Source organism: Anopheles maculipalpis, chromosome 2RL, assembly GCF_943734695.1.
Source record: "Anopheles maculipalpis chromosome 2RL, idAnoMacuDA_375_x, whole genome shotgun sequence".
Taxonomy (NCBI): Eukaryota; Metazoa; Arthropoda; class Insecta; order Diptera; family Culicidae; genus Anopheles; species Anopheles maculipalpis.
Genome location: NC_064871.1, coordinates 56,751,624 through 56,776,259, shown reverse-complemented (window position 1 = coordinate 56,776,259; position 24,636 = coordinate 56,751,624). Strand labels below are relative to the sequence as shown.

At 38.0% G+C, this 24,636-nt stretch overlaps 2 protein-coding genes across 11 annotated transcripts in view; one reads left to right on the top strand and one right to left on the bottom strand.

Annotated features, from left to right (window-relative positions):
- The window catches only part of LOC126557895 (spindle assembly abnormal protein 6 homolog), a 143,171-nt gene extending 138,934 nt beyond the window's left edge, over positions 1-4,237 (bottom strand). The window contains exon 1 of the mRNA XM_050213805.1: positions 4,232-4,237. The gene's annotated coding sequence lies outside the window, so the exon portion shown is untranslated. The remainder of the gene's footprint in view (positions 1-4,231) is intronic.
- Positions 4,238-18,320: 14,083 nt separating this feature from the next.
- The window catches only part of LOC126558262 (homeobox protein abdominal-A homolog), a 295,819-nt gene continuing 289,503 nt past the window's right edge, over positions 18,321-24,636 (top strand). For 5 of the 10 annotated variants that reach the window (XM_050214251.1, XM_050214244.1, XM_050214250.1 and 2 more), the window contains exons 1-4: positions 18,321-18,639; positions 18,741-18,961; positions 19,490-19,525; positions 22,280-22,327. In XM_050214251.1, the coding sequence (XP_050070208.1) occupies positions 18,365-18,639; positions 18,741-18,961; positions 19,490-19,525; positions 22,280-22,327 (580 nt within the window). In that variant the 5' untranslated portion in view covers positions 18,321-18,364. The remainder of the gene's footprint in view (positions 18,640-18,740; positions 18,962-19,489; positions 19,526-22,279; positions 22,328-24,636) is intronic. The other 5 variants (XM_050214248.1, XM_050214249.1, XM_050214242.1 and 2 more) reach the window with 4 other exon arrangements.

Genomic DNA, 24,636 nt, shown 5'->3' with positions numbered 1-24,636 from the left:
TAAAGATTTTATTACCCTTGGCCGTGCATTTCAAACTGTTTGTAAAAACATAATTGTAACAATATTTACAACAAGTAATGAAAACAAACAAATCCGGATACTACGTTTCAGACCACACATTCTTTGATTTGAACACATACTGGTTGGGCACACGGTACTGTAGAAATGTATTGTGGAACGAAACGATACCTTTCGGCTTAAGCGAAAAATCAAATGCGCTACAATCTGGCAACGGTTTTCTGCGGTACTAGCCCAGTAAACGTTCACATCATTCCAACCACCTCATCCAAAATCTCAGTTTCATACAAATTAAAAGAAAGAAGAAGAAAAGAAACACATACAGACTAAATCGCCAATATAACAACAAAATTGCATATTTTACGACGCAATAAACTCTATTTCTTTATGTATTTATGTTCGGGTACGAATATTTGTCCCTCATTGAAGTTTTCCTTACTCTTTCGTTCACCCATTCGAAAGTGCTGCACACACGCTGTCGTGTCGTGACAGGCTGTTTTATTGTGCATCTTATCCCGAACTAGGCACTCCGTTTGTCTCGGGATGCTCAAAGCTTTAGCGTTGCGAAGTGGCCAACATTTGCTGTAAATTCTCGCCGTAGTGGCAAAAGAGTTAAAGTAACCACTGCTGGGAGTGTCACCATGTTGCACCATCGCACCATCGACGCAAGACTGGTTAGCTTTGATTCAAAGCAAAGCAAAACAAAAGCACACTCGCCACATATACACATGCATCGTGTCTTCATGTGGGAAGTATGATGGAACGACAATTTATTCCAGACGTTCGTCGGCCTCGGTTTTGACAGGCAGGTTAAGGCCACCAGTGGTGGGAATGAGCTGTAAAAGGGTTCTATTGCCGTTATCGTGCCCCGGGAGTGTGTTTCGATTGCAAGAGATGCTTTTTACTTAGTGTCCTTGAGCCTGTACGATCGTTATTTATTGCAAGCCTTCTGCTGTAACCTGAACAATACGCATAGGAAGATTTGTCTACAGGGATTACCTCACGAACTCTATAGATGTCGACTCATGTCCTTGAAATTGTTGAGCAATAATGAACACAGAAGTAAATGATAAGCCCTAAATGCAACTCTTCTACTGAGGCCGACAGGTTGTGCTGCTAAGGTCGAATGTATGGGATGAAAAAAACAATAAAGGTTCTTCCCGTGATCGGTTCAGTTGGTTTTGAAATTTTAATATGTGAGGAAGCAGAGCTTGTTCACTGCATTCTAGCTGTAGCTTTTCATACATTTTTGTCAAAATGTGGCAGTGAACTAAAGTATACTGGAGCTACACTGAGATAATTCAACGTTGAATTCGTTAGATAAGAGAAAAGTAAAAGTGAATTAAGACAAAGTTTTGTAAATAAATTAAAACATATTTTTCGCTAGTGCTGGTTTTAAAAGTGTATAAGAAACAAAGAGGGTAAAAAAATAATACAGAAAATATGGTGTTTAGTATTGCATTTAAGCTATAGTTGTATTGTTGTTGAATAACAATAGAAAACACTTTCTGTCCAACGTATATATTTGCTTTTTCATAAAATGTTTCATAAAGTACCATTAATGGTACAGCATTAAATCCCTGAATGACTAGAATCCACTAATCCACCACATGTTAAGACAGCTCGCCCTTAATTTATGTTTTATTATTTTTCTTTTCGTGAGAACGGCCTGGCCGTATTGCTTGACTAATGAATACCACGTAGTGAGGTTAGTCAATCCTTACTACGAGGGGACGGTCCGGATGGGATTTGAACCCCGGTCCAGCCGTGTGAAGACCGGCGCCGGTGTCCGCCTGCACCACCGAGCCGGCCCAATGTTTTAGTTTTTGTTGGTATGATTAGTATTATTTTACCTATTATTTTATTTTTCAGAAAATTAACATTAATTGATTGTAAGACCTACCTTACGTTAACTTTAGTAAATATATCTTTAAACTCAAAAATCATTGAAAGGATGAATGTATAGAATCAAAGGAAAATTAGTAAAAAACAAAAAAATAATATACAATCACCGTGAGGCTGTTTGATTTGGAGTTATCTTAACTGATATAAGTTCATAATAATAATAATGATGATGTCTCTCCTCATACCCATTCAAAGGGTTGAGGAATTAGCAATTGAAATGAACGAATTATCAAATGATAATTTTAATGTACTTATTTATACGATGAAGGCCATTTATTGCCAATGCCAAATTTATAAATTATAACAACTTGTAGCCTACCGATAAGGCCAGGCTGCCCTATCGGATTAAAACAACTCGTGGCATCAACCGAGCTCACGCGGGAAAAGATCCGTTTGCACGGTTTGGAGGAGTGCAGTTTAGTAAAACAGAGAAAAAGTATATAGTTTTTAAGTCACCGTCATAATCAATCGTAAATGAATAAATCTTCGTATTGCATTTGATAATTTAACTGTTACACTAATACCTACTAATTGGGGCGGCCCGGTGGTATAGGCGAAAGCGGCGCCGGTCTTCAAACGGCAGGACCGGAGTTCAAATACCAAATAAAAAATCCGGGTGTAGTGAGGACTGACTATCCAACTACGTGGTATCGGCAGTCTTAGTAAGCTTTTTCGATGGCCGGCCGATCTTAGAGGTCGTTAAGTCAAGAAGAAGAAGAAGAAGAAGACTAATACCTTGAGGGCACTAACAAAATTCGAAGTTAGCAACAATCTTGCTCTTGTAATACAAACTAATGTAAAATAGGAATGTTCCAAACACAACGATCAGTTTAATTTTCCCAACTAAATACTGCTGCATAAATTCATTCGTTTTGCATACAACATTACACAAATATATGCAAGATTTACATTAACACAATGCTTAAATGGAGCTTAGAAGTGACATGCTTCACTTCTTGCATTTTGTTCCTAAATTGGTTGAAAAAGCTTTGAAGTCATGCAAACAGGTGTCGATGCGAGCAAGGTATAATCGCAAATGATTAGCTTATTTATGAATGCTTTTATTTACTTGTGTGGATAAAACGGCAAAGAGCAGTAATGGAGGAAAAAAATGTGGAATTAAGAAAATTTCTTCGAGAAATTCATGGAGTAAATGTAAAGGATATCAAATAGGGAGCCATCTCATCATTAAAGATTACACACAACAATCATGTAATTTATACATACAGCAATACATTTACACAGCAGTACAGGTGAAGGTTTCTAATGCTTCATATCGAATGTTGGAAGGTACTGTAGTTTATAGTAGCATGCAGTACGTTAAATGCAAAAGGGATGACCCAAAGCCTTCCTAACAGATAACTTGGATGCGTATTGAGAGTGGACCCGGTTCTTTGTATGGGTTTTTTTCATTTATTTATAGAGGCTTTGAGCCTCTGAGACTACATTCATCTCTCTTGTACGGCGAGATCAACACCAAATCCAACTCATAGCAAGCTAGAGGTAGATAAAGGTAAAGGAAAGCATTAGGTACGATGAAGTGCGTGTAAGATGTGATAGGAATGTTAGGAGATGTTGATGTTGACATTTATTTGGCAATCAATGTACAAGTGTGTCCTTCTGAAACGAATCCAACATTTTGTATCAGAAAACATGCAGACAATGGTGTTGCAATGACATAGTATGCTCAAAGTGCGCATTATACAGGTAAATATGATAAAAGTTGCTTTCTAAGGACATAAATTTTAGCCTTCAACTGTCTTCTGTTTCAATCTCTATGATATCGCAGAACCATTTACTTACAATACATTGAACAGTCAGAGGAGTGCTGCCGGACGATAACTCATTTAAGAATAAAATTACACGCTTCTTACAGAAAAAAATCTGTGCGAATTGTACCTGCAATCATAGGGCTGAAACCATAGCATCAATCATGAATCACTCCTAAGTAAAGAATACCTAGGAATATCTGTGGTATCGAATAGGACTCGTTACTCGTCGCATACTCGTCGATGCCTCCACTTAATCGTAATTTTTACGTTTACTTCTAAGCTAAAACTATTTCAGAGTAAAAATATCGCAAAGATAATTTCGTCCTTCTCAAACATGTGTTGGGGTAAGAGATGTGACTTATCATCGTTATGAATCTGAAATCACAAAATAATCAATCATTAAAAGCTTTGTCGTTTCATAATTGGTAATTTGAAGCAATTAATCTCACGTTCTTACGACCTTATCAGGCACTATAACGGCTTTACTGTGACGGCGTGCTGTCTTAATCTCGCAGAAATCACTACGTATAACAAACCTTTGTTGTTTATGTTTGATGTCGAATAATCAGTTCTGAGTTTAAAAGTCCGACTGATCATACTGTAGCGTTAAATAAGGAAAAGTATTGTTTGTGCATGAACTATGTTTCTGAATTTATTTTTGTGATCACTTAGTTGGACAAGTCTTAGCTTTCCGTAATGTCGATAATCGAAACATACAACGGTTGTAGAGTCGAAATGAAACATATCTGGGCTGCACAGTGATGCATTGAAATACCTGCATTTTTGAGGATGTCGTTTCATTATTTTGTTGTTAGTATTAGGCGATATCGTAAAAGAATGCAATAATGCTAAATATAAGAGTAAACAGTGTTGTAAAGTGAACATTTACAGTACCTGACTCTCGAATCCGGACACTTTGCGCACTTCTGCTCAGTAGAGGTAGATTTTTTTTGCGTTTCTTATGATGCTTATCTCTCTTACATGTTTTCCACTAATTATTACGACGCAAAAAAAAGGTCTTTTGTGATAATTTCATTTATAGGTCGAACAATCTACCAATTTTGGGTTGGCTTTTCATAGACATGATTTCATGACCATCAACGTTTCCGTAAACGTGTGGTCATGTGTAAAACCGCAAGTATGTTCAAGTGTCCGGAATCGGGTGACAGGTAGTGTATCAACAATTAGGAGCAAAACGAATCCCGACGAAATGAATTTTACATCTTAACTGTTGCAAACGCATTGCAATACGCTCTGCAAAATGTTTTTCAAATGGTAAATGACTTCAAAACAGATAGCCTATCTCGTATAACGATCGTTTGATACGATGGTTTTCGAAGCCATCCGCAAACTAAACGAGTAAATATTAATTAAAACATAGCTTCACCTAACCACTTGCTGTTTTACCCTGCTGCGATCCTATCAGTCCTTGCTCATGGCTAAATAAACAAGCTAAAACGCTGCGTAACAGCACATCGTTTTGCCAAGTCTCCACAAGTCGAGCTCTCCCCCGGTTGCCCATGCTTCTGTTCCCGTGGACCATGTGGAGGTGATTTCAATTTCCAGTGACTTCTACTCTCCACTTTACCCTACGCTTCTTTCCGCTTTTATTCTAAGCCTGCTCGCCTTAAACTCTTCCACCTTTACAGTGCAGTTCCTTCGAAACAGCCCGTAAAAAGCTGCAATATATTACCGCCGATAGCAGAAACCACAATCCGCAGTGCTTGAGCGTATGTGCGTTCCTGAATTCTTTCTCAATTTTGTCAGAACGGAGGGTTGAAATTGAAAGAACTTCTTCCGTTTTGCAGCAACCGAGAATTGTCGATGTAAGTTTTTCATCGAAAATGTTTCCTGCTCTCATGACAGACCCCATCCCCCCACATGTCAATTCCGTTTGCCTGTACCATGGAGCAGCACTATCTGACAAAAAGGTAGCAGCAGAGAGAGAAAAAAAAAGGTAACAGGTCTGAATGTAGATAGGGAAGGCAAGCTTACGAAACGTTCTTTCGCAAAAGATAATGAGATTTTCGTGTCACCGTCACGTAGATCCGACAGCGGCCACAAGCAAACAAAGTTTGGAAGCGCGTCCCAGCGGGAGCCGGTAAAGATTGCACGCAAGAATCATCAGCCGATAGTTCTGAAACGAAGGCAAAGCAAGCATGTTTTCGACTCGCTTCCAAAACGGGAGGACAGTGAACTGGATCCTTCGTTAGAATGGAGCATTTTGTTACACATGTACAGCGCACAACAAGAACGGCCCAAATCGTACGCACAATTGATGATGGCTGGTGATGGCGTGCGGAATGGAGGGAACCCATGAAACTTCATTTTCCCCAAGAAACACGTTTGAATTTTGTGTACTGAAAACTTCCTCCCTAAAGGCTAGTTTTTCGGCACTTACGACCTTCGGTAATGGGGATAGGTAGACGTTGGTGCTCCCTTGCAAGGGAGGGCAGGGAGGAAGTGGCTCCCCAAAAGGCCATAAATATTGAAGTTTATGGTAATTTAATTCTTTTGTTTCGATTTTTGCTCTGCGCGTGATTCCATGATCTGCGTGTTACCACGAAGCTAAAGAACGGTCCACTTACATTCTCCCCGCTGAATCCGAAATTGAAAGGCCTCTACGGACAGAGCGCACTTTGAAGCAGAAAATATTCGGTTCCGATGGCGTCTTACATGTAGCAAATGCTGTTGGAGTTAATTTTTTGTTTGGAGAATAAATTGCTATATCTAGGAAACTAAAACTTTTCGGTAATGAATGCAAATTACAAGTGGATGTTATCGATAAACAGAGAATTAAATGGGAAGCATGTATTTTTGCAAGTATGAGTTATTTAACAACTTACTTACTTACTTGTAGTCAAACGGGAAATGACGAGAGTTTGGCGAGAGTTTGTTTTATTCGATTGTTGAAAAATATATTTACAATTGACTTGTTTCAAGTTATTCTACGATGGTGTTGCATAGGAATAAATGTAAATCGTAAACATTTGTTAGGTGAAAAGTCCTATCCAAGAGTGCTAACAAGAGATATCCTTTACTGAGACATGCACGCGTTTGATATTAAGTTATACATTTGTAGAATCAAGTTTTTCATTTTTCTGTAAGTTTGGCAGTGATAGTACACCCGGTTGCTTCCAAATCATGACTTTTCGTAATCAGTGCATGTCATTTGATTAGTTTTTAAAGCAAGGAGATATAAATTTTTTACAAAAATAAAACCATACGCGCCTTTTTTTGTGTTTCATGATATAATTCCTCACAATTACTTCACATTTGGCAGTTCTCCATACAATTAGCTCACACATTTACACATGTACAGGTACAGGTAGACTTTTCTTGGCATTAAGGAAACTGCCATGGAGACGGTATTTTAGAAGGATGTGTTCGATTTTAAGCCTTGCAGCCCTTTTAATTTTTTGAGAAGCGTATAGATTTGTTTCGCTCGGTCTCGATGCTTGACCTAGTCATCTCTCTAGCAAATGCGAAGCCGTAAAACTTCTCTCTCTCAGCTCGTGCCACTCTCCCGGGAAGAACGTGCAAGAACGAGATCAATGTATCTCTCGGAATGTTTATTGTACGCGCGCGCCATGACGTTGATGGTGGGTATCGGCAATGATGGCTTCCGCCTCATTTTGTAAGTGTTAGTGCGAACAAGCTCACTGAACAGCCATGCTAATTTCGATCATTCCGTCGGTCCCAATGCGCACATTGTCTAGCGTTTGATATTGTTAGTGTTGATGGCAAATAACTGATAAATTACTACCTAATTATCAACACAATTAAATCTCGTAAACTAGCCGTGCCCACTCAAACGGATTCTGATCGAAAACGAGCTGCATGGCTCACCACTGTAAGACAAAAGAAAACCAACAATAAACCATCCGCGCTAGAAAAGAAAAAGAAAAACTCGTTTGAGTAATAAAGCAAGAGATGTGTAGCACCCGCAAACGAAATACATTTTCCACTTCATGACTGTGTGTCTGCATGCGTAGTAAAAGCAGTAATAAAATTCTATAACAACGTTACGTTTATAATGCTCTATAATTACTGCTCATTCTGCCAACACATCCTTTCCTGTATCGTTTAGTGATCGCTTAACAGATATCTTTGCATTCAGTAAGCAGTTAAAGTAGTGACGGAAACTTATCGAGTAAAATGTTTCACAACATGGTTTCGCCAATCGGTCGATACCAGCAGAGTGATTTTTCTATTATTGAACTAAAAATTTTAAAAGATGTTTTCGATTCTCAATACCTTGGCACAACTTTCTTTTCTTGGGAAGATTGTGTGGAGTATAATAACTGAGTTATAATAAAATCGGTAGTGTTTGATTTGTACAGAATTATGAGAAAGTGTGTAGCGAACATCATGCTGCCTTACCTCCAATGATGAACACGAAAGAAATAACGAACCAGCAATTGCTTTTACCAACGAGCAAACGAGCGGTTTAATGAATAAAAATAAATATTTATAAATGACAAAAGAGCTGATTCTGCATCGTAATCGTCTATTACTAAAACCCTGGGCTCTTCTACCACAGGAACATGTTGAAACGTTTCTAATACCATAGACTTTGTGGCTAGTGTGGGAGAAACAAAACATCAATGGCATAAATGAACGACAACGTGATAGAAACAGAATGAAACAGAAAAAAAATGAAAGAAACCAAACCGTGCTGTGGTCGTGATCGTCGTGAGCCAGAGCAGGACATGGAGATGTAATAAATTTGCCGTTCAGATGCATTTGCCTACATGGCTTTGCATGAGTAGTTTGGGCGGTGGAACGACCAAGTAGCAGTGACGCGTTTTTTTTTGTCTTTTGTCTGCGATTCCGTTGGTACATCAAATTTAAATTTTACCGTCTTAATCATGCATTTGATGGATCATCATTCCGACCATCAAACTTGAGCAAATCGTTGATGGGCCGTCAACAATCTTTCAATGGCTGAATGGTCGTTCTAAGTCGGGAAACGAGGTGTCTCATATAGACCAGCCGTCCGATGTGAGTTTGTATTTGACTTGTGTACGTGTGAAGCATGTAATCTCAAGAAGCAGAAGTTGTACGACTTGCTCACACACATGAACATCAAGTCGCCTTTAAAACCACTTTACTACCGTTTGGTGTTCCTTGACTGCTGAAGGCACATTGAACCTAGATAATTTTTCAAACATATGGTTTTCCTTGCTACTGGTGTTTGTACCCTAAAGCAAATATGTAACCCTTATAATATAACAATGGCTAATGTTTGAAAGAGTGTGCTTAGCTTTATGCAAATCTTTGCATATGTGTCCAGAAATCATGTACACATACTTTATTGCCTGGTGTCATTAGCAACACAGAACTCTTATCCTTTTTATTTTGGTTTGGGACGAGTTTGTTTTGACATTGACAAGACATGACCGAACAATATGTACGCCTATGTGCAGTACTTTGTCTCAACGTGACGTTAAGATTCGTCTAGGGATTTTTTTTTGTTTTATGTGTGATCAGATATTGGCTGCACATTCCTGTAAAAGACCCCTTTTAATTGTCGTTGAGAATATTAATTAAAAGCTTTTTTTTTAAGAGTCAGACCGAACATGCACGATGCGAGGTTACCACGGTGAGACTAAAACGCGGCTTTTTTTACAAAAAAATGGAGTACCTGTTCGACATTACACACGATCAAACATTTTAGTCGAATATGTTTTTTTTAACAGCTCCTGTTTCCGGACCAGATGGACCAGGAGACCAGGAAGGCTCGATGCTACAGGCGTTAGCGGCACCGGTGTTGATCTGTAGAGGTTTTGAGTCTCTGAGGTTACATTCTCTACTGTTTACAAAATGTTTAACACAAATACAAAACTATTGCGATGACTTCTCTATTTTTAAAACTATTGCAGTTGTGATTAGTAAACAGTTAAAATCTCTGCTTAAATTTATTTGTATCGATTGCTGATGCGTAAAAATCTAAGAAGGTGGTGCTGATGCAGTTTATAGGGTGATAGGATTGTCGAGTAATCGGCAGGTGTAGTTGGCAGGTGGCTCAGTGTGTCGTGTATACATGGCAATCGGTGAGGATGTGGCGGACGATGGTGTCAACGCCACAGAGACTGCACAGCGGTGAACTGTATTTGTTAAGGATGTAGGAATCGGCCAGGCGTGTATGTCCTATTCGAAGGCGAGATAGGACTCGTTGGTGATGGCTGGATGCGGTATCTTCCCAAGAAGTTCTCCCGTAATGAGGATCAACTATTGAATATCAACAAGTCTAATAAATCATTAGCGGCGGCCCGGTGGTGTAGGCAACAGCAGCGCTGGTCTTCAAACGGCAGGACCGGGGTTCAAATCCCATCCGGACCGTCCCCTAGTAATGATGTCTGACTAACCAACTACGTGGTATCGGCAGTCTAGAAAGTCATTTCGATAGCCGGCATTCGGGTCCGGCGTTTGGAGTGATACTCCAGATGGGATTGAATAATAATGTTCTGCAGTGTTAAAATCCAGCGTAAACACGTTGACTGCAACTATACATGTACACTGAACTGCCCGCCAGGCCACCGAATCACGCTTTGAAACGATAGCATTTACGAGGAATCTAGGCTAAGAATTGCGCTTTTGTGTGGAACCTCTGTTTTTAGCACCAGCACCAAAGCAAACCATCTTCATAAGAAAATTTAGAGAGATTATTGCTTCTGAATTGTTACAAATATTCGTCAAAAATACAACAAATTTCAGTCCGCAACAAGAACACTATATTTTAGCCATCCGTCATGTCTCTGATGGGGAAAAAATTATAAGAGGAAAAAAAAGAGACAAAACATGGACCGCTCAATGGCACGTGCAACTGTTAAATGATCGTTTACATATGGTTCAAGCTGTCTCGATCAATCTCAACTTGTGCTGAGTGTTTTAAAATTGTTCGTCGAAAATAAACGATGAATAAATGAACACCGATATCATATAATCATGGATTATTGAATAAATGAGAATAGAAATATAATAGAACCTCTTCTTTTTTTCTTAGTAAGAACAACCACTACAAAAAAGCACTGTAAAAGAAATCCGATGAATAAATGTACGAATTTATCTCGTGTAACTTGTCTGTTTCAATTTGAAATGTGTCAGCCTCTATATGGCTGACCAACCCGATCGAAAACAAACCTGTCAGCCACTATGAGGCAATCAACTGCCATAATTCTTGATAAACGTTAAAAAGCTTAAATGTCCAGTATTGTAACACTTACCATTTAATAAACTTACCATTTCAAATACATGACGTAGGGACGGCCCGGTGGTGTAGGCGACAGCGGCGCCCGTCTTCAAACGGCAGGACCGGGGTTCAAATCCCATTCGGACCGTCCCCTCGTAGTGCGGACTTACTATCTGACTACGTGGCATCGGCAATTTAATTAAACCATTTCGATGGCCGGCGTGACCTAAGAGGTCGTTAAGCCAAAAAGAAGAAGAAGAAGCTTTTCATGGCAGATTTTTTCGTTCATGTAGGACGATCTGGCCATAACGCTTAAAAATAATTTTCATAAACTCTTAACGACTTCTAAGGTCATGCCGGCCATCGAAATGGCTTTCTAGACTGCCCGATATCACGTAGTTGGTTAGTCAGTCCTTACTACGGAGGGACAGTCTGGATGGGATTTGAACCCCGGTCCTGCCGTTTGAAGATCGGCGCCGCTGTTGCCTATACCACCGGGCCACCCGCAAGTCAGCAAGTCTAGTAAGCCATTAAATGGTCGGCTTGAAGAAGAAGTTTTAACCGTCAAGATTGTAACCATAGACAAACGCGGGCGGTATATCATCGATATATCATCGAGACCACCCCTCACCCGTGTGAGGACTGAATATCTCCGTGTTACTACGTGTTATCAGCAAGTCTGATAAGTTATTAAATGGATGGTGTGACCTTGGATGGTCATTAAGCCAAGAAGAAGAAGAATGAATCAAAGATTTCCTGAGTTTGTAGAGTAAAGACAAATGTATAGTCAAACGTTTAAATTTGTAGAGTAAGTGAAATTATGACAGTTCTGCTCATTCTTCTTTAAAGAAGGAATGCAGGATTAATAGAAATATTTTATTTTTTAATTTTGTTTTCCTTCATGATACTATTTCTTGCTTTAACAAGTGTTTGGCATTTTCAAAATCTTTGGTACGTTTAGTTAGTTTTTGTTAGTTAGTTTTTGAGCTTAATAAGTCAAGGTTTAGGTATTCTGTGCTTATTTATTTCGCTAAAATGACCTTGTAATAATGTAGAATATCCTGCGGTAATAAACTGTAAACATGAAATTTCGGGGTAGAAAATAGTTCAGCCAATTTTGATTATACATAACAAAAATTAAATAACCAATTTAGTGATATCATTTCAGCGAGTGATAATTTCATCAAAATTTTATCAATTTTTTTTAAAGCAATCGGTTACAAAAAATTTTTTGGATTTTGTTTGAACCATTTATATGCAAAACCCAATCATTAATTTGGAAACTTAGTTTTATATTATCAGAATGTTTTAAAATAATAAAATATCGGTAAATTTGCTTTGAACGTTTTCTTTTAATCGTCCGACAATTCACCTGTGCAACAAAATCAATATTATGCATTACAGAAAGTAAGAAAAACTTTACCACGCCATTAAATCATTTAACAATCGAAGCAATGAAGCTATGCGTGTCATTCGAGGATAAAGTCGTGACATTTAAACAGGGTCTAGGCTTCATTTTACGAGCTATGGATCGTAAAATATTATATGCCCTAATAAAAATTATCCATTGAATAGGATGGCGTGAAAGTTCTGTCTGCACTGTTGTCGTTATTCTCTTTTGGTTACTCTCTGGCTTTCTGCGGTAGGGGTTTAACTGCAGCAACCCCCAGCAGCTTGTTTATATGTGCTGTGGTAAACGCTATTTATGTGTAGTTATAGATTTGGAAAGTATGCATTTGGTGAATGATCTGAGACTATTGTTGAATATTGTTGAAAAAATGCAATAAATTATTGGCGGCTTGAAATCTACATTTTTTTTTGCTATTAACCAAAATAGATCTGGGAGAAACTAATGAGATATGTATTGCTAACAGAATCCAATTGGAATATTCGCCAATCCTTCTACCAACAATGAGAACCAATAATGAACAATAAGCATCTTTTGCTTAGAGGGAAAACGGAATAAAACATATCCTGGAACGTCAGTTACTGGTCTTTACAATTTTTGGCACTAGGGGGTGTTGTTGTGGCACAATATGCTTCAAACGAATAGATAATATTTTGTATGATGAAGTTCAAAAACTCATCTCCGACATCGGCAATCATTTGATCTTAAAATAATTTTGTTAGTTATTAGTGTAAGCTCAGTTTTGGCAATATTGCAATGTGATTATTCTCTACACTGTATTGGATTATTTTCATAATAATAATAATAGTGCAACAATCATAATAATATGACAATACGGCGTAGAGCTGTCATACAAAAAAATAATCAAAAAATATTATAGAAATAGGTAATAGTAATATGTTTTTTTCTAAATATGACGTTTAACAATATTACGTTATTTTTATTTCAGGTACCCATCGTAGAACCGGTCAGCGATCTCGGATGTGTTTGTTGACTGGTAAGGAAATGTGTTTTAATATGGTTTTTCCTACTGGTCTATTCTCGTGAAAATGTGTCTGTGAAGTTTATAGCAATAAGTGCAAAAAATCCCAATGATTAGTCTTGTGTGTTAAACGTGATCAATTGGAAGCGAAAAATGTGTGCATATTTGTGTTAAAAAAATATTATAAAAGTATAATGTGTGTCTATAAAAAGAGATCATTATCGAAGTGTTAATTTGGTGCATGAATATGCATAAATTATGTAGTGAAGTGTTTATGAATATCGTTTAGGAAAAGGTGAAAGTAGAGTGGGAAGAGCAGTTCAATAGTGTGATCAATTCTTGCAATCACCTGTGATAAAAGTTTACCCTATGGAATATGGAATATAATTTGCATGCAAAAGTGTGATTTCTTAAACAACGCAACATACGGCGCTTCTCATAGGAAAATGAGAATATTAATGGAAAGGTAAGTTGAATGGATTGATGCATATTTAATGACCACTCATAAACTCTATTCTTAAGCAATCGACTTTGATGAGATGGATAGAATCTATTTCTATTCTTCCTGAATGTGATTGATTGTGATCTTTGATTATAGTGTGACTCCTATAAATTATATGCGTGAGAAGACGGTAGCATGAAATAGTAAAAGAGAATAATTGTTTTACGATTATAAAACCATCATAAATGATCGGACATACCATTGATAGATGTGTGCACGTTTTATTACACAGCGATGCTCTTTAAGCATCATGAATTTCGTCACCCATCACAGTTAAGATCCTTCGATCTTTCTCACTATCAATCTAACTATTTGTTTGCAAGATTTATAGACATAATAGTTTACTATGGTTCAGCACGAATATGTAGGCTCACGTTTATATTTATTGGAGTCGTTCCTTTTCCATTGCCTTCGGCTTTTCAGTAAAATGGGAGAATGAAGTGAAATGAATGAGAATGAAAAGGCATGAAACATACACAAATGCTCTTGCTTAGGCAATACGCTCGTGTTTGTCGGTCGCTCACTGCTTCACTGAAGCTTCGAGGGTAGGGGGTTTTATGATAGAAATAAAAAACTTTACAGGTTTTAAATTGTTTTATGTGCCTATTAATAGTTTCTCAACGGATTATATTGGCCATGTACATGTATGGAAGGTGCGTTTAAGTGTGGAAGTAATCATGTGAACTACTGGTGTCGTGCTTCGAAGCAAATCATCACACGAATTACTGATAACAGTATGGCTTGATAATTTACCGAAAATGGAACAAATCTTTGTAATGCTATGTGATCGTGATCGTGATCTATGCAATTGTTGAATGTTTTCTATGGCTGGTTGTATTGATGTGCAGGTCTCTGCGATACGTCATCATGTTTCGGTCGCAACGGTGATCTACTGATCAGTAGCGGATTCAGCCCTTCGGAGGCTCTACCAGATTTGAAGTTGAGAGCCATTATCACATTGGTTATGAGAGTGGGGTTTTTTGTAGGTTCGGAGCACCCCCCTCCCTCCCCCCCCCCCCCCTGGCCCCTTAGTTCACAATTCAACCTCTGCTTTTCACGGCAGAACTGGGAATCAATTCCAGTCTGGGAAGTCTGTCAGTATACAATGCTGACTATCCAGATTTAGGTAAACTAAGTCAAGGAAGTGAGATATGGAAATATCACTTGAAATCTTCTAATATATGCTCACGGATATGGGTTATTAACAGTCCAATACATCATATCTTTACTTTGTTCTAACACATGAGACGCGATTCGAACGGTTTAAATTGAAAAAGAGAAATTAAAACACAGTTCATACATACTACTGCATGACAAATTCAATGTTAGGTGTCATACAACCAACTAATTGACCTGAAATTTGTTTGTTGTTGTTTGAAAACCAAAGTCGTTATTTGAGGTGTTTCTACGAGACCCGCATTTATTAAAGCATTGCAATTAGCTAGCCACTTGGATTGCTATAGAAGTGTTATTTTATTACGTGCTCTAACGATTCAACAAAACTTGATACAATGGGACACTAAGGTACATCAATATTGCTGATGATGACTGGTTTTGCATATTTTAATGGATCGTGCCGGGATCATTGACAATATAGAGGTATGTTTTGGTTTTTAATTGCAACTGCTACCACCCAGCAGCTGAATATTTTCAATTTGAAACATAGGACAGTAATAATTGACTATGCATCACAGATTTATGAAAGATTGTATTACGTCATGATTAAATCAATGGAGGCGCATGGTGCGGAAATGAGCGAATATTATTTACTTAAAACAAATAAATTAAAATATAGCTTAAGTTAGGAGAAAAACTATGGTACAGCAACAATAATTAGAGGTTAAACATTTTGCAACTCTATTAAGATCGTTAAGATTCGCTTAACTATGGTACTTATGGCATGTTTTCAATTTGGTGCATTTCATAAATATGTATACGCTTGCATGTATACGCTACATAACTCAATTGTAGTAGTTGTTGCGATAGTACTTGCCAATACTAGCTATGTGCACGATGTTTGTGTTGAACCCTAGACTATTACTATTATAGCCGAGAAAAGTCGCGAGAAGCCCATTCGGGCAGTTAAGTTGAATCGAACAATGGCAATCCTCTTATCTCCTTAATCCGATTCGAAACACGTCAGCTACGGGCACCATTCTCTCGGAAACATTCCTTCACTACACATTCACCTAACCCGAGAACTAGGCTGATGGTTGAGTTTGCATTTATCTGCATCAACGTCAACAGAAGTAGAGTTTTTGAAACAAATAAATGCATTTTGAGTTTCTCTCCGGGAAGAGAGCTATCATGAAAAAGAGCGGAAATGTGCCTTTGCAAGGCTGAGATTGTTCAGCTATTCCTGAAGCCTCTCGCCTCCTGGATATCCATTCGATACTATACTTTCTCTCTGTCTGATACTATGCATTGAGGTGAAGAAAAAACGAACACACTGGTGATCGAAACACACCGCTTGCAGACGGTCTATCCTCTCATTGGTGAGTGGGATAAAGAGCGACAATCCAAGTTGCTTTGAATTGTTCTACGAGCAAGACTGGCGAACCTAAGTCAGTTGCTCAAAACTTCCTCCGGTTGCAACAGAATGTGTGTGTGTGTGTGTGAGAGAGAGAAAGAGAGAGATGTGCGATGCAGGTTCGTGAGTGACCAAGAAATGATCTTGATTCACTTGGCTATGTTGGTCACCGTAACCACATTCACTATTCATCATACGTATTACTGTCGCGAAACCGTATAGGAGCAAGTGGATTGTACGTTCCAGCAAATCTGCGAACCGAAAAGCATTTGTTGTACTGTGAGAATCGAGAGTGTTTGAAAGGTCTGATAGGATATGAAAACAAAGAAAGGGAAACAATAAAAGATTGCTTGAAACTGCAGCTGCTTCTGCTGCTGCTGCTGCTGCCAATAATCATTTGTATAGGTTAGCAACGGTTTCAGTGATTATTTTACCACGCGGTACGTTTTTATAGTTAAAAAAGTAAAGTTCCTGGTGCGTAATGTGTAAGTTTGGGCTCCACGGCACTCATTTACCAGCGTAGGTTTCTGAGCGTAACTCACTAACGAGCTCTCACCACAGGGGAAAATTCATCTTCATCATGGAAAGAGTTCCCCATTGTTGACCAGAACGAGACGGCTCATCTTCTTACGTTGGAGTGAACAAGAAAGTGAAAGAGAAGACCCCTCAAAACCGTTGTCAGACAGAGCAAACACGTTCAATCGCCTGTTTTTTCTACCAGAATACGGCAGATTGGTTGAAAATATCAATTTGCTTCGCTCGCTCTCTCGCGACAGAGAAGAAGCCATCTTCATCTCTCGCACTGGTTTTCCTCCTCATGCTTTGCGTTGTTATATGCGAAACTTTTGTATTGTGTCATAAACGAACTACTTGTCATAACGTAAACAACTTCGGACTTCTACGATCGCATTTTTATTATTATAATATTAATAACAGTAAAAATAAAGCAACACTCTGAAGCAGGCGTGCGATCGGGTGGGCCACTGTCGGAATAAACGCGACCGTACTCGTGTTTTTCTAAAATAGCCATCGTTTCTTGCGGTGTGAATAGCAAAACCGAATACCGTCGCTTTTGGCTTGGATTGTGATTTTTCGCATTATACTTCAAAAGTGTGACTAACATGCTCGAAATATTCGTCGAAATAATATGATAATTCCTGGAACATATTTTATCGCAGTGTGCATCTCATCGCAAACGCGGCATGAGCAGTGAAACGTAGTTATTGTGACGATCATAGTGATTGAAATAAGTTCCTTCTGCAACATTGTGCAAAGCAGTACAAATCATCGCGGTTAAACAAGTATAATCGGAAGAGGAGCTAGGTGGTATTCCGGTTACTGTGGTAGACGTGCTATTACTTAAGAGCCAATGTGTGGCAAAGTGACGAATTATGAACATTATAAAAAAGTATGAGCAGTTGTATTGATACTGATACGATACGATACGTTTCAATACTGCATTACACGAGTTAAAACATGCAAAGTGCTTTAGGTATTGAATTGAAATAGTCACTGTGGATCGAAGTGAAGAAGCCAACATACCACTCCTCAATTCTTCTTTGTGAATGTTGATGATGATTTCCACGAAATTGTATCAGCTGCCTAATTTTATGTCAACTCATTGCATTTACAAATAAATAAAACTCCTGCGGTGACATACAGCGGAGCTGGAGCTGTATACAATATACACAAGTGATTGCAAGGTGTTATCGGTTAACATTTGGCCAAAAGTTGTGATTAGTGTTCGGAGTAACTTCAGTTGAAGACATCTACGGCGTTGATTGATCGTGTTTTGCAACATTAGTACATCATTTGTAAGTGTATTGCTTTGCCCATTATGCACCTTCAACTAACTGCTGGTTCTTTACTAACTCGGAGCTCTCGCCAATTCCTATTAACATTTCTAACTAAACTTGCCCCAGCTACGAGACGCTAGCCGTCAGGAGTAGTCAACAGCTCGTCGCCACTCCCTTCCTATTGATACCGGTGCAAAATCTTTAGATCTATATTCGCAACACCGTGCGCCCTTGGTGTACTCCAGGTGATGCGGTCATGTCAAAGTTTATAATCGATAGCATGCTACCGAAATACGCCCAGTTCCAGCCGTTCATTAGCTCTCAGATCTCATCACAGTCCATTTCCAACTCGAATTCGACAGTGTCGCAAACGCCAAACTCGGAAGGCAGTCCATTGACCACCGGCAGTGAAGGCAGCCCAAACTCACCGCCAACCAGCAAAATGTATCCTTTTGTCTCAAACCACCCAACTACGCACACTAGCTACTCGACGATGCCGGGCTTCTCGGGTTTAGATGATAAATCGTGCAGGTAACCATGGCCACCACACTGTGCTTTAGCATCAGTAGAATAAACGCGTCTCATATGGGAAAATGTATTTTGTTTTATTTTCTTGCATCATCACACATCAGTAGTAGGTATACCGAAAGTGTGATGAACAGTTACCCACCGATGGGAGTTCCAGGTAGCGCCAGTATCGCACAGTTCTACCAACAGGCAGCTGCAGTGTCGGCCGCGTCCGCAGGAGTTGGCGTCGACTCGTTGGGGTCAGCCTGTTCGCAGCTTTCTTCGTCCGTCGGCGGGGGACAGTCTGGACTGCCAGATATAACTCGTCATCCGTGGCTAGTGACTGGTGAGTAATATGACAAAATGTCTCTACTATCATGCATTTTATTAATGTCGAATGTTAAAGAAGTCTTTTTGTTTTGTGTAAATTTTTATTCAGTAAAAGTTGTGTTTAATATTCCTAATGATCAAACAATAACATGCGTCCAGAATATGGTCGCAATTTAATTAAGAGAAAACAAACAGGAAGTTTTTAGAACCAGAAATAAATAAAATTTGAAAACATTTTTCCTTTTTGTGTACGAAGAAATAAGGAATGAGGAATTTTGCTTTCAATGAGGCATCCTAGCTTAACTCAGAAAGCTTATTGGAGTTTAAATATGTCAGTTTTATTTAACAAATACTACATTCGTTAATCACACACTTATTCGCTTTATGAAAACTTCAGCAAGATTTCGAATAACTGCTGAATAGTTTTTATTTTCTGTCAATTCTGATCCATTAAATATTTCATGCTTTCTTCTGTTTCTTTCTATCGCAACATTTTCTTAACAAAACGTCTGCGTTCTATTTACTGGCCTGCCGTCCTGTGTAGCATCGCAATCAGCTCTTCAGAAATTTGCAAGTACAGGTTAGTATAAACTACGATGTGTCCGATTCGTCCGTATATTATATTCAAAGTCGATCTGTATAGTATTCCAAACAAGAAGGAAGTAAGCGTAATTCAGATTTAAAAGCTAAATAATTGTTTCTTTTTGTTTTTACACTTACCATTCTTTTGGGTAAATGTAGCTCACATTTTCTGCATTGTGACTTTTTGATGCTAGTTGAATCATTGAATGATGATACTGTTAAACAGTGTTAATGTTTGAAGTAAAACGTTAACGTTGGATTTTTTTAAATATGTTTGTAATTAAAGTAGTGGACAAAATCCATCAACCTTAAGTAGCGTTATTGATAAGAAGACTCGCCATGAAACTTACAATTGCAAATAAACAAAATAAACCATCGTTTGGTTTGTTTTTAAGATTCGATTGCCGTAATTACCAGCATGTTGTACTTTTTTAACAAGATGCAGTGAAACTGTTTTCAACGTATTTTCATACATCTCTAGTTTTTCGGTCGGTTTGATTTTATACGGCCATGTCATTATTACTATTTGCACAACCTATCTGACCTTTCATTTTTTCCGAAGAACTTTGAACACGATGAATGATAGAAAGTTTTGTATACACATGCGTTGATATTATCATATTGTTTAGGTTTGTGTTGAATATTTTAATGCAGCTCACCTACTCTTCCTTGTTTAGTGTTCGATGTGCGTGGGACAGCAACGAATAAAACCGGTACAGCCTGAAAGAGACCGAAATAAACAGAACAAGAACGAACACAAACTTTCGAGACACAGATTTCCTCCGTCACTGGGCATCCTTAGATTAGAAGAAGAAAAAAAAAACCTTAGCAAACCACCCGAAAAGACTTAAACGGTTACATTTACATTTGGGTCTTGCGTAACGAATCGGTGCTTGAATGTGTCTGACTAGAGGGTAGACGGAGAATGATTGTACATTCAGTTGGAGATTCCGCCGGTGAAGATTGAAAGTTAAGCTTAATTTATTCAAATTTATTTTCCAAATTTTAGTATTCCACTGCGACAGAATAGAACTTTAATTCTTGAATTTATGGTGATTTTGATATTAATATCAAGGCACAGCGCCCTTCTGCCTCGCATCGAAGCAAAAGAAGACAGCATTTCTATTTTCTTAGTGTTTCGTTTGCCACGTTTTTTTAAAATATTGTCACCTTACGTTGGACAATTTTACACTGTGGTATTCAAACTGCAGTACTTGTGTATGTAGACAATAACTAAGACTACAAAACCAAGCGTTCGAACTAGATAAGAGAAACACCAGATTTGATGAGAAGTAGACTATCATCATTTAATAAAACAAATTAAAAAAAGTCATCTGCTAAGATGTTCTATGCTCAAGTACATGTAACAGCAGTAGTGGTGGTATCATATTTTATTAGAATTGGTACTGCAAAGCGCTGATTGTTGATATTATTTTGCAGAAAGAAGTATTTTGAAATGCACCGTTTTGTGTTGTTGTGGAAAATATTTATTACAGTAGAAAAAAAACATACTTAGCGATGTGCAGCTTTAACTCGTGCGATGAGACGTAAAAGCATGACACATAAGATGTACATTTTCAATGCTTTCTCTTTTCCAAGGACAACGTTGGCAATAGTACAAACATGTACATGAATGGGTAGAAGAGAAATTGTTGGATCGGTTATTGTTAAAATTAGAAAGTGTCGGCACCACAGGATGCTTCCGAAGAGTTATACAATATTCAAGCAAACAGTTAATCTGAAAGGATTGTCCTCACGAAAGCAACCCTTCGAGTTTTGCTGCTTTTCTGATTTTCGTTTTATGAGGTTTGTACACCTTTCAAAGACCGACGCCAGGCGAAACATTCTTCATCGTCGGTGATGCAATAAGCTCGAGTCCTCATGCGGAGTTTTAAGGCCTGCCGTGTTCAGCTCAGCAGGAAGTAAGGTGGTTTGTCGCTAGCCACGCAGTCCGCTTGTCAAAACACAGCTAATGCAAACGTTGTATGCAACAGGAACGTTTGCCAATTGCACCATGCAGGAAGGTTGCGCACGGAAACTGCATGTCTCGGATTGATATCGTGGCACATCGGTATCTCTAGTATCACATGCAACATTTACAGTTGCGATGCGAAACAACCCTTTAAGTGCGCGCTTATACGAAACATAAAAGGAAACCAGCAGTTTCAGTACAACATATCCATTGCGCATTTTTATGATGTTCATGGCCAATGGGAACAAAGAACAATTTCTTCAAGCTTTCTATGATAATTAATGCTTCGTCTGTCGTCGTACCGTGGAACGCATTTAAGAACAAAAGAGCGAAAGCAAGCCAAATGATAAACAAACGGCTTGTTTTTAGGTTCGTATTGCATTTTTAATTCGTTTGTGAAACTCAGAAATGCACATAACCTTTAGGCGTAGCTTGTAGTTTAAAACCGATTTATAGCGATCGCCCCAGTTATGTTGGCAAGGTTGTGCACCTCATGTTAGGAGGTTGGGGATTACGCGTTTGCGTTTTTGTGATGTTGAATGCAATAAACGAGCTCTAAGATAGTTAAGCTATTGTAATTACATTATAGAAGACAATACAATTCAAGTGACGGACTTCAGACATAATTTCCTTGAGCTCACACAAAAAAAGTAAAGTAATTGAAGTTTTTCTTTTTCTAAATACAATGATCAAATGATAAAGACTCACAAAAACGATCATTTAGCTAGATGCGCTTTTAATACATTACATAAATTCATACATTTCTTTTAATTATTTCAGATTGGATGAGTAACCCGTTTGATCGAGTAGTTTGTGGTGACTTTGCTGGTAAGTAAGCAATGGCAAGGGGAATATGATTTAAATATGGTAGTGATGTTTACAATTCGCAGGCTTGCCTTAAAAAAGATGAAAACATGTATTTACGCTTTGAGCCTCTAAAATTTGTTGAACAAACTATCGCCAAGATGCATTGTGATTACAAAATAATACAACTTGTTGTCTCATTAACTGTTCCGCACGCCCAACTAGTAGGGGAAGCAAAGAAAGGAAATAAAATGTAGTCCTTGTGCAGAAAAATATATCTTGAGCAGAGGACGTGTAATAAATTTACGACATGAGAATATATGTATAGATTCAACAAAAGCAAATTTGCCGCCATTTTCCTTTATGCGTCTACATCAACAAAACTGGCTGGACGCATGCCTTTTGTGCCCATTGCAGGACTCTTTCTACGTGAGCAAGATGAAATTTCTTTGTGTTTTCTTGCTCATTCCCGTTCCACTGCTGTCAGCATCATACCGCGATGGTTGGCAGCATAGAAACCACTTTGATATGGCGGCATTGATCTGCTTTCTGATAGCTATTCCGCTGGAAAACTCAACTGGTTGGGCTTTTTCAAGGCAATCTTCTTGCTTTCTTTCCTCTGTCTTTTCTTGTGCATTGTTCAACAGGAAGATTGAAGATACACGTTCAACCGTGGAACGGTCCACAACGAGATGAAAAGTAAAGCATATCGTTGAAACCGGTTTTTGCATAAAACAAGCGACGCATGAACTTCGTTTGATATGCTTGTATCATTTAAGTAAAACGAGAACTGTGCAGAGCTATCATAATGGTTTAGTTTTTAATTGTGATAGTTGTAATGCGTAAACTTAGTTTACTAAAACTAGTTTTTCATGAACAAATATATTATTTAAAAGAAAAACATTGACATTCGAATGAGTACGCATAAGTTAATTTTCAATACGAACGCATAACTGTCGTGAATTTAATGCGGTTAATAGGATGACATGAAGATGAAAAAGTTTGTTGTTTTTTTTTTTTTCGTTAAATCTCAATCTTCTTCAACAACTTCAACTATCATTATAAACTTAGTCCGATCGCACAGAACCGTGCCATGACAAAAATCATAGCTCATGTGTTTACGAGGATCGTAAATTTAACAGCTCTTCAGTAGCCGTAAATAACCATTTTATGACCACTCTCACACAATAGCATCTTTGAACGCACAGATTTGTGAGCATGTTAGCAGCAGCAAAATATTTTTTTCGATGGATTGAAAAGCTAATTCTATAGAAATGAGCTGTGAGAGAACTAGTATGTTTAATGTTTTTTTCAAATGTAATTGTTATAATATTATTTTTATCATTATTTTATTTTATTATAATGTTGTTTACCCATAATTATACTAGAGTAGCTGCTTTTGTCAATCAAGACCGGATGATTGGTAGACAACAAAACGTTTTAATTAAGTTGTTTTCACTTAATTTACATTTTCGGAAGACTTAATAACTGATAGATTGCAAATATTGATTGATTAACTCTTCAATGTGTTGCAACTTAAATCAAAACAGCGATAGTATTATCGCTTGAGCGATTAATCTGCATTAACTCTTCAATTAATGAATGACGTTATGGGTAAAGTGCTACTTGTACATCTGGCTGCGTCTGGTATACATGACATTGAAGCAAACAGAACTGTGTGAACTTTATGACCTATCGATCTTCTTGGTCATCATAATAATGTTGTGGTAAATGGTTAATAAATGAAGTAAAACAAAATTGAACTGGTAGGCAACCGTTCAACTTCAATTTGCTCATTACACTATCGTCCAGTCATATGACTTCTTAGTCCACAGTGATTTGGAGAAGGTGAATGCAAGTATTGCTGTTAGATCTAAGGATTGTTTGTAGCTATTCGAAGTCGCAAAAAAATGTTAGCGTAAATAATTAACAAAGCATGTTTTTATTTTAATGCGTTCGAGTCAATACAATTCGGACAATTCTTATACGGACGTGGTTTTTGATTGTTTTATATTAAATAAAACAGTCCATAGTGAATAGGAAAGAGAAAACGTGGAACGAGATAGCATAGGGTTTTCATGTTGAACTTCATCGCCAGGAAAACTATTCTAAAGGGTCTAAGATGACAAGCCAGCAGCCATTGCCGGGTAGTCTTTGGATTCACTTTCACCTTGAGAAGTTATTCGACGTACCTCTTCTTTAAATTTATTTTCCTATAATCGGTTCGATTGATTCTGTATTTTTATTTGTGTGATTTTTTTTGTCTTTTTGGGAAAGGATAGGAGCGTTGTTCATTGGGATCAAAGCAGAGATCTCATGTGGGATCGTAAGAT